Source organism: Amphibalanus amphitrite, unplaced genomic scaffold (assembly GCF_019059575.1).
Source record: "Amphibalanus amphitrite isolate SeventyFive unplaced genomic scaffold, NRLGWU_Aamphi_draft 000301F_arrow, whole genome shotgun sequence".
NCBI lineage: Eukaryota > Metazoa > Arthropoda > Thecostraca > Balanomorpha > Balanidae > Amphibalanus > Amphibalanus amphitrite.
Window position 1 is genome coordinate 493,323 of NW_024881796.1, and position 10,254 is coordinate 503,576.

General features: G+C 53.7%; 2 protein-coding genes across 10 annotated transcripts in view; one reads left to right on the top strand and one right to left on the bottom strand.

The window, feature by feature from the left end:
* LOC122387888 (leucine-rich melanocyte differentiation-associated protein-like) overlaps positions 1-6,347 on the top strand; it is a 26,371-nt gene extending 20,024 nt beyond the window's left edge. For all 8 annotated transcript variants that reach the window (XM_043378523.1, XM_043378524.1, XM_043378521.1 and 5 more), the window contains 3 exons: positions 543-669; positions 4,642-4,777; positions 5,343-6,347. In XM_043378523.1, coding sequence (XP_043234458.1) covers positions 543-669; positions 4,642-4,777; positions 5,343-5,483 — 404 coding nt within the window. In that variant the 3' untranslated portion in view covers positions 5,484-6,347. The remainder of the gene's footprint in view (positions 1-542; positions 670-4,641; positions 4,778-5,342) is intronic.
* Positions 6,290-10,182, bottom strand: LOC122387887 (WD repeat-containing protein 61-like). 2 transcript variants are annotated; one of them, XM_043378515.1, is made up of 7 exons: positions 10,138-10,182; positions 8,993-9,096; positions 8,531-8,724; positions 7,958-8,193; positions 7,292-7,479; positions 6,821-6,992; positions 6,290-6,608 (listed from the first exon to the last, which is right to left on the bottom strand). In XM_043378515.1, the coding sequence occupies exons 1-7, from the start codon at positions 10,165-10,167 to the stop codon at positions 6,519-6,521; spliced, it is 1,014 nt and encodes a 337-aa protein (XP_043234450.1). In that variant the 5' UTR covers positions 10,168-10,182; the 3' UTR covers positions 6,290-6,518. The 2 variants fall into 2 exon arrangements, with proteins under 2 accessions (XP_043234450.1, XP_043234451.1); XM_043378516.1 differs by lacking the exon at positions 10,138-10,182 and adding an exon at positions 9,688-9,981.
* Between the last annotated feature and the right edge of the window lie 72 nt (positions 10,183-10,254).

A 10,254-nucleotide genomic window follows, 5' to 3' on the forward strand; every position in this document is an offset into this window, starting at 1 on the left:
GCATGAGATAAAGTTGCCTGTCCAGCCCGGAAGGGGGTTGTGGCGTGGAGGAGAAGGATTTCAGTATCCTGAGGATAGAAGCACGGATAGGTGTGAACGAATGCTACCTGCAGTCTGACTGAGGAGAAAGTGAGATTGGAGTTGTGGTATAGTGTTGATAGCATGTCTTTCTTTTCTTTTCTGAGCGATAGCTTTGTGTTCTCGTATCTGCTTCCTATCGTGTTCCACGTGGACGTTGTTTAAACAAAAGCTTTAAGTTGATTGTCTTCGTTTGTAAGTAGGACGCAGGCCACAAAGGTACCGTACACAAGGACACACAAAGCTGATTCAATGGCCACTGGCCAGGGAGAACCACTTTAAACAAGCACATGATAGTTAAAGATTGTCTACCTACTGGGCGCCACGACAGCTAACTATTCCGTATTCGTGTGCGCACATTTTTAAGTTAAATCGTCGTTTGTCATCGCCTGGCAAGCGAAACTCCCACGTGGCCAGTTAGTGCGGCACCGACTGACATTACCTCCTCTATTCCCTGACCGCAGATCTACAGCCGTTCCTGCGGGCGCTGCGCTACAACTGTCCGAACCTCCGGCACCTGAGTATGATCGGCAACCCGAGCGTACCTTCGCTGGTGGGCGGATCGTCACGCGGTGACCTCTATCGGTACAGGTCAGTGATCGCCGTACCCAAGGCCCAGCCTTATCTCGTGTGATAAGTGATGATCAGATGAGCAATAGCGGCGTCGAGTGTTGTGGAGTGGGGAGGATGGGGGGGGGGGGCGGCTCTTTATAGTGGAAGGACGGCTATTATGTGTGGACGGCTATTTGTCGCGAGTGTGTAGTTTCCTTTTGTTTTGTTTTTTCACAAACTTCCTGCTCAGTGTAGCTATGTTTAAACAGCTGGACTGGTTTCCATTCCACGCAAACACACCTACACACTGCACACGCTGAAGGTAAGTTAACCTTTTAGGGATTCGCTGTCCTTGACTAGTCTGTTCCAGCGTTCGCTCGGCGCAGCAGTCGCGTGCCGATGCGTGCCGCACTGTGTTTACGTGCGCCTGCGGGTGGCCGCGACTGCAGCAGAATTTACTAGCCATTTAGCCGGACTTGAGCTTGTTGTTTGACCTTGTGGCTGACAGTAGTCAACGAGTACCCCGCTTGAAGCATACCAATTCCCCCTCCCCGACATGTAGACAGCCACGAAGCAGTTCCCACACCCGGCCTTGCTGCCCAGGTGTCGGGTTTAACCTCGCTCTGTGCTGAGGCTTCTTCTTTCTTTCTTTGCCGCACGTCACGTGGACGCGCCCGCAGGCGCATCGGACGGGGGCTGGTCGAGCGGCGGCTCGGACCGCCCCACCCGCCGAATGTAGTCGACTATCTTGCCGGCCGGCCCGGAGAGGACCTCGTCGAGGGATGGCAGGGGTCCCCCCCCCCAGAGCCGGCGTCTCGTGGTGGCGAATGCTGGGCACTCGGTGAGGAGGTGGCGAACGGTGTCCTCGGCACCGCACTCCCGGCAGAGAGGGTCCGGGGTGAGCTCCAGGCGGTGGAGCGTCGCTCGTGCCAGGGGGCAGTAGCCGGTCCGCAACTGCGACACGGTCACTTGCCCCCAGCGCGGGAGGTCTTGGAGTCCAGGCGTGGGCTGGGGGTGCGGGTGCCGGTGTGCACGCGTGGCCTGCATTTCCCTGGCGCGCTGCCGTATGGCGGTTCGGGCGCTGGCCAGATCGATGGGCGTCTCCGATTGGGCACACTCGGCCGCCGCGCGGTTAGCCAGCCTGTCTGCCGCCTCGTTGCCGGCGATGTCGGCATGGCCTGGGACCCACTGGAGGATGATGGCCGTGTTCTGTTCCCCCAGTGAGTCCATCGCGGCCCAGACGCGCTCGGCGAGGACCAGCTGCTGGGCCTCCGGTCCGCGTTGGAGAAGCTGAAGGCCGGAGAGGGAGTCGGTGCACAGCAGACATGTCTTGATGCGGCTCCTGGTCTCCCCCGGTTGTGCCAGCAGACAGGTGAACGCCGCCAACATCGCTGCGAGTTCGGCCCGCATACTGCTGCAGACCGAGCCCGCCGGTACCAATGTCTCCACTTCGCGGTTCTCCCGGTGCAGCTGGATCAGCGCACCGCCGCCTCCGTCCCTGGTTCCGGACTTGGCGGAGCCGTCGGACCAGATGGTGCAGTCCGGGTTGACCATGGCTATGGCCTCGAGGGCGGCAGCTTTCCTCACGGCGGGTGGGTCGTCTCTTCTGGTGGCGCGCGGGAGGGAGAGGCGGAAGGTGACCGCGTCTGCTGGGTTGGTCCACGGCGGCTGTTCCGGGACCAGGGCCAGCGGCTCCCGTGGGAGGTCCGCTAGACCCGCCTCCTTGGCCATCCACTGACTGACCCGCCGGAAGCACGGTTTGAAGGGCAGCGCCGTGTCCTCGCTCGGGGGGTTCGGCGGCGGTTCGCCGCGTCTTCTGGCCTCAGTGCGCGCTCGCTGCCAGGCCTCATGAGCCCTGTGCTTGAGGCGTGGGCGGACGTGTCGCTCGATGAGGGCTCTGGCGGGGTCTCCTGGCGGCAGTCTGGCGAGTCGCTCCTGCTCCATTGCTGCTATTTCCCTAGCTCTCACTGTGAGTGGTGGCAGGCCGGCCTCGGTGATGAGGGTGTCCGAGTTTGTGAGGCGGATGCAGCCAGTAATCACTCTGGCGCACTTGTGCTGCTCTGCCTCGAGCCGGGCCCGCACGAAGGGTGCAGCGTGGGTGGAGTAGAGGGCAGCTCCGTAGTCGGCCACGCTGCGGATGTACGCGATGTAGGCCGCACGCAGCGTGGCTTGGTCACTGCCGTATGACCTGCCCGCCAGAGCTGTCAGACAGCATCGGCGCTGTGCCATCCTCTTCTTCACTTCCTCGATGTGGTTGGTGAAAGTGAGCTGGCTGTCCAGGGTCAGCCCCAGGAAGGTCGGGTTCTTCTCGTGCGCGAGCTGGTCGCCTTTGAAGGTCAGTGTCGGGACGACCTTTCCGTTGACCTCCTTGGCGTGTAGCGAGAAGGTGGTGAAGACGCACTTGCTTGAGCTGGCCTCGACCTTCCACTTGTCCAGCCAGCGGGCGACTTGGTCCAGATCCGGTTGCAGCTGGTCGGCGCACGCCTGCAGCGAACGTCCAGTAGCCAGGAGGGCGGTATCGTCCGCGTAGAGAGAGCGGGTGGTGTTGGCTGAGGCTTCTCCGCGGTATTCTTATTGCTGTGTACGCGCTGGCAGCTCGTAGGTACCGGCGACCCGTGCGCGGCATTCGCATCACCTGACCGGCCTTCACTTGATCTGTCAGTCTTCTGGATGATCGTTCAACCGGTTTTATGAGACAAAAAAAAAAAAATGGTCTTAGCCCGGCGCCTGACGCCTGTAAAGCAGGGTTTCGGAGTCGTGGTAGCGCTGTTCCGACTCCGACTCCGGACTCCTGACCGACTCCAACTCCGACTCCGGGTCTGATACGAATGGCAATGGCGGCCGCCAAAATTTTGCGTGATATGACGCCACGTGCTAGGTCTACGTGCACGGGGAGAACGCTCCTACTCTCCGGTTTCCTTCATGCAGTCACCATTTCTCCCACGTGGACGCAGCTGAATCCACAAGAGGTCAGCGGCCAGCGTGGAAACCCGCCGAGAAGCGCGAGAGGCGGCCGTATCACGAGCACGAGCATCGCCATCATGTCGGTCATTCCTATGTGTTGATACTTTTCGGAACATAAACGAAGAAAATAAAAATACAGTTGTCATTTAGTCTTTGACTAGTCAAATACTTCAGATAGTGGAAGTTATAACCGGCATGCAAAATACTTGGCTACTAAATTATGATATAACTTGAAACTTGTAACGTCCAATGTTTGTCATTTAGAACAAAAACAAGATGAGTGCAATTTTATCGCCGGAAGCGAATTCTACCGCGGGCAACTGGTAAAAAAAAAAACTGAAAAGTGATATCACAGATTCTAGTTATTTTCCGGAGTCGGAGTCGAGACACCTTGACCGACTCCGACTCCGACTCCGACTCCTGGCTGCTTGTCATGACTCCGGGCGACTCCGACTCCGACTCCGAAACCCTGCTGTAATGAATATTTATTTGTCAGATTCCTAGTCCTTACTCGGATAATAATTTATTTATTAGTTTAGTTAGTTCGCTGTGCACTGTTAAGCATTCAAGATATGCCATTTCTAACGGGTTTCTACATTTATCATCGTGGTAGATTGTTTCGTGCCCAACGTGGATAATGCTGTCCCTTCCCAACATGCCTCCCGGTCACACTGATAACAGGCGGTGGCATGTCCCAGTGGGCTGACTCCATTTTAATGACACTCTACACGGAGGTGACCTCATTTTTGTGTCCGTTAATAGAGTTGCCGTGTGTTTGTTTTAGTAAAATACAGGCGTGCTGTTGTTCCCGACACCTGCGATATTACAAACGGATGCGTGTTTCACGTATGCACAATGCACAATGCACATGACAGCTAGCCCAACTATTTGAACTATATAGTACATACTCAAGGCTGTCAGTGACCAGCTGCCTGTTATGCCCATCATGGAGAGTCCTTGCTAACACATCAGAGTACATCGTTTTCACCATCTGCTTTCTAGAGAATCTGACCCAGTCGGTCTGACCGATGACGGTGCGTTCGGCAGGATCATGGTACTGACGTACTTCCCGCGGCTGGCTAGCCTGGACCAGCAGCGCGTCGAGGCCTGGGAGCGACCCGACTCGGACACGCTGTGGGCCAAGGTCACCTCCCCGGAAAACTGGCGCGAGGTGCAGCGGAAGGTGAGAAAGGCAGACCACCGCATGGTGTGGATACCGCGCTCTCCCGCCCACAGGCTCGGTCTAATTGCCGTTACGTAACGCAGCGCCGCAGGGTAACCAATGGCTTTCGGCTTTCACCATTCACCACAATTCACCACACCACCATTCACCACGCCATAATAATCTCACATGGAGTGCCCGCGGGGCTTGGAGGGATTAGTGGCTCCATCTGCCGTCTAAATGTGACGTCCGATTGCCCGGCGCTGGTAATAAACGTTTTCCACTGTACACAAAGATGTTCGCGGAGACTGAGCTGGTGTATGGTTAGAAGTCTTTGTGGGGCTAGCAGATCAGCTGCCGTAATCTTTTATCTAACCGAGTCTACGCCTTCCGTGTGATGAGTGATCACACATTACATCGGGTACCACTCGCCTCCATGATCCCACCTGTGGCTCCTTATGTATCATATCCATGTCATTTTGGTTGGTGCCTCGGCCGCACCCACACTCATCACAAAGACATAAACCATTGCTTGTCAAACCTGGAGCAGTCCTTCACCTCCCCTGTGACCCTCGTGTCCCCACAGGTATCCGTGACCGCCTCGGACGTGGCGGACAAGGTCTCCAGCACCGTCGGCCAGGGCTTCGACCGAGTGGCCACCTGGTGGGAGTCGCAGCGGACCGAGCGCGACACGCGGCAGCACGTGCCGCGAAACGTGATGGTGTGAGACGGGACGTGATTCAGCAGCCGTCGTCTGAGATGGCATGTGACCGAGCGCCCTAGGCCTGAGACATCCCGAGGCAGCCCTCCCATGCGAGGCTCCCTGCAGCCGAGTACCACGACTAAGCTGCTTCTATCAGGCTGAGACTCCTGCCGGCATCTGATCGAGATGTTCTCCCTCCGTCCCGAATGACTCTCGTCCAGTCAGAGTGAATTACGGACGTTGCCGTTATCCAGTTCGACTGGTCTGCGCCACGACGAAGGCTGTACAAAAGCGCGCTTCGTAATGTGCTGCGAGTGGATGTCAGGGAGAGCTCGAATTACTGCTCTTGCGGTCTGGTGTGCTATCGTGGTTGATGGTCTGAGAATGGACCCAGTGGATAAAATGGTGGATAAATGGGTGTATCTCGTACGTCAGTGCGTGCCTTGAATCCGTGCTGCCATCTGTGCTGTGTGATGTCTTGATCTTGATATATGTTAGCCGAGAACCTATTGTGCCATATTGAGCGTGAGTAATCTAATTGCAATATCTGTATGTGAGTCATGTATATTTGCCTCCTTGCGCCTATGGTGTATTTTATATCCCCTGAAGTACTTACTGGTGTCATATCCTTGCATGCTAACATTAGTGTATAGGCTTGCATTTCATCACAGTTTATCTATTGAGTAGTGTAATGTGATTGTGTATGTGATAGGCTGAACTGTTCTATGTCCGATAGTAGACCGTGTCAGAGTAGCTAGTTATCATATATATCGAGTATGGCGGTGCCTTTTGCGTACTAACATTCAGCTATTGCGTCTTCCACATTCCAGTCAGCCAGTGATCATGTTTATCCCGTCGGCCGTTCACAATACAAACATAATAACAACACGTCGCGGTTTCACTGGCTCCGCCGCCCTGGCGCGGGGCTGGCGCGCCCCTGGTGGCGGTAGAAAGGTCACAGCCGGCCGGCCGGTGTCCCGGAGCCCCCGACCGGTCACCGGCGGGGTCGGGAGGACGGCGCGGCGGAGTGTAGGTCCGTGTCTCCGGAGACGGGCGGACTCAGGGCGGACAGCTGTAGACGTGGACACTCCGGTCGTCCGAGACGGAGACGATGCGCTCCGATGCGGGGCTGTACCGGGAGCACCACACCTGGCGGGGCCGGGGTGGACCGTCAGTCGGTGGCGGGCGGTCACAGGGGACTGCGGGGCGGACAGCGAGAGGGGGAGGTAGTCATTTCATTCGGCACAAACACATTCACATACACTTAGTCACATGTCACCCATAACAATCCTCTACTGTTGAGCGGTACAGTCACTATTCCAGGATTATCTCATTCATATCATCCCTATATAACCACCGACCTGGTCCGAGTGCTCCTGGAATGTGTGCAGACAGTTCTTGCTGGCCGTCTCCCACACCTTGACCGTGCTGTCGGCGCTGCTGGACACAAAGTGTTTGTGGTCGTCGGCGAAATGCACCGACAGCACCCACGACGAGTGGCCAGACAGCGCGCCCGCCAGCGCAGCGTTGTTCCTGTGGAAAAAAGAGGTGTTAATGGGAAAATGAAGCTATCCCATGGACGCGACAATTGCTAAAAATAACTGGTAGAAGAGACAATCGTCAGACCGAACGAAAACACGACGAATATTGAATGAATATTGTAGTTATGTCGCTACTTGGCGACCACAGGTCGATGCAAGTAGGCTGTTACGTTCACGAAACAAAATATCTATCGTAAATTACCCACCACATAATGTACCAAGACCCCTCCCTCCCCCCGACGCCGACGGAAAACTCACCAAACACTTCGTACCACACCGCTTCATACTTACACGTCATACATCTTGATGTGACCATCATCAGATGCGGTGAGTAGCAGTTTGGAGTCGGGCGAAAACGCCAGTGACCGGATAGGCATAGCGTGTCCCTCGAGCGTGTGCAGTCGTCGGCCCGTCTCGATGTCGAAGATGTTGATGATGCCGTCAATGGCGCCACTGGCCAGGTACTTGCCGTCGGGGCTCTGCAGCAGGCGGCGAGGGGAAGAGAGTGATTGACCTTGTCGACCAGTTAAGGCACTGATAAACGAAATATAGCAATCGATGCCCGGGCACGGTGAGACCTTGGTCTCAGCTTGTTAAGATGAGTACGCCGAAACATATGTAGATAACATAATTCATGTTATCTATAACATGATTCATGTTATCTATGGCCGTAACCGTGTTCAGATAGCCGAGCCCATTTTTGGAGTTTAGCCGTAAGATGCCGTAATAAACCGCAAGTTTAGTATTGTCTGTGCAAAACACCCACTTTCCGTACAAACAATCATGTCCTAAAATTGAACAATAACAGCAAACTGCGGCTGAGCAGCGACTCAAACTGTACTCGTATCATGGGTGAAACAGTACTACTATATATATACCTACCAAACATCTGACAGTTGACACCCTCATATCACGCGTCCTGGCAGCTAACGGCTCCGCAGCCCGCGCTTCACTCACGTAGGCTATGCTGAATGCGAACTTTCCGCGAGTGTCGAAGCTCTGGTCCTGTTTGCCCGACTCGACGCCGTAAACCACAATCTTGCCCTGGTGGGAGCCGGTGGCCACCATTTTCGAGTCGGGCGAGAAGCAGACCGACCACGACTCGACCGGACCGGCGTCGATCGTTTTCAGCAGACCGCCGGTGCCGAGGTCCCACAGCCGAATGGTCGAGTCCAGGGAGCTGGATGCGGCCACTGGACGGACGCAGAACAGAGGTTTTAATGACATTGGTGATATTCGACGATACCGGCACTGCGAGCTTCGTCGTCGCTAAGTACGAGTATGATACAAGTATGATACGCAAAATATCGTGTACGTTACTTGATACTTCATGGCGCCTGCTACAATTTCGTTAAATGGTGAAACTAAATGCATTAGCTTCTACGTTCCCTAAACAAAATACCTATAGAACCGAGAAATATCTACAGGACAGTGTGCAAACAACCACACTAAATCACAGCCACGTCTAACCCCTGCTCTGCCCTGTCCCGACCCAGCAGCCTCCCCTCCGCATTCGTCGCGAGCTCTCACCGTTGCCATCAGCGGCGATATCCACGGAGACGACGCCGAGGGCATGACCTTCGAGCGTGTGCCGCAGGGCCAGCTGGCCCTCGTTCCACTCCCACACCTTGACCGTGTCGTCCAGCGACCCGGTCAGGATGTAGTCGGCTGGCAGGAGGCGGGGTTTGGGCGCCGGCGGCGCGTCACCATCTGCCGCCGTCTCCCTGGGCAGGACAGTAGTGGGGTAACATATGAGTGGTGATGGTATCTTTTGAACTGACAGTTTGAGAAGCATGATAGACTGATATTGTGTCTGTGGACATTTGGCTACAATTCACAGTAACTGGAAGATAATGATTTGAGAAATATCAGCTGGGCCATGGGCGAATGGCTTTCTTATTCTAAAATAAGAAAGAAAAAGAAAATAAATCAACCTCTTCAGAAACAGGAGGCATTTCAGGGCTGAATGAATCAGCTTTGAAATGGACTCACTCTGCTGGTGGCTGCTCATCTGCTGGCTTGGGCTTGTAGCGTCCCCAGGCACAGCTCCAGATGCAGTCATCATGAGCATTCTCCTTTTTGTATTGCAGGGAATACTGAAAACCAAACACACATCAGTTGATTTTGGATGTTGACCACAGCACTCATCAGTAACACACTGCACACTACACTACAACACACTGTACACTGCAAGTGCAGGTGTCATATGCAAATGTGTGTGACCTGAGCAAAACACTTACCCCGCATTCAATGTCTCCCGGACGACGAAGATTCTACGTCGTCTGGCCAACCCCGTTAAAGGTCAGTGGAGGCTCGGCTGAGGTTATGGAACGTGATTGGCCAGACAATATAGAATCTTCGTCATCCGAGAGACATCAAACGTGGGGTTAATTTATTACATGTTCTTCCAATGTTGATGCTTGGTTGATATGATAACTGGCTGCATTGTAATACAATGGACGATGGTGAGTAATGAGACACCAAATGTAAACTAATGCATTCCTAGGAAAAAGGGTAGGGGTTTAAGTGGCAAAACTTGTAGATCTTGATCTTGTTTATAAAATGAAAGCTAGTGTCAGCCCCTGAAGTGCAGCAGCAGAGGTAGGTAGTTATGATGGTCACACACTGATGTCAGTAAGGAGGCAATATTTTTTTTTTGCCATGTGTCCAAATGTTAAATAACTCACCATATCTTAAAAAAGGACTTCAGCCTCAAATGGAAGCAGGAAAATCGAAAAATGTACCTATCTCAGTCTCAGATCACGCTTCTAGCTTCTAGTTTCAGCTAGGCAGGCATCAGCTCATGTTTTGCTGTTACTAATAAAGTGAATGCCTCCTTATATTTCACTAAGTAAATAACACAAGTGATAGTACTAGACACACTAATAAAATATCATAAATCACTATGCACGAAACGAAAACACGCGGAAGCGAGGCGGCCTTCGGCTTTCCAAGAGCGCCAGTTTCAGCACGCAGCTCCGGCAATGCGCCTGAATTGAAAACAATCACTTGTGCCATATGAAGTAATTTTTGCCTTTCCTTCTGCGAACTTCAATAGGCTTTTGGCTTTCCAAAGTGAATCTATTCGATGTTTTGAAATAAAGATTCGATTGCACTGAAGCTACAATCCAACTCCCCCATATTCGATCACTGTGTGTCAATAACATTTTTGTCTCACATCCTCAGCGAAGTTACTACGGCAAATGATTTACTTCTTACGCACGAACGAAAACTTCAACTGAACAGAGTCAGAC

Coding starts and splice junctions, on each gene's coding strand:
- LOC122387887 (XM_043378515.1), bottom strand. CDS start 10,167: ATGTTATTGACACACAGTGATCGAATATGG. Junction 9,097..10,137: donor CACACAGTGATCGAATATGG/GGGAGTTGGATT, acceptor TTTGGTTTTCAG/TATTCCCTGCAATACAAAAA. Junction 7,480..7,957: donor TCGCATTCAGCATAGCCTAC/GTGAGTGAAGCG, acceptor CGCCTGCTGCAG/AGCCCCGACGGCAAGTACCT.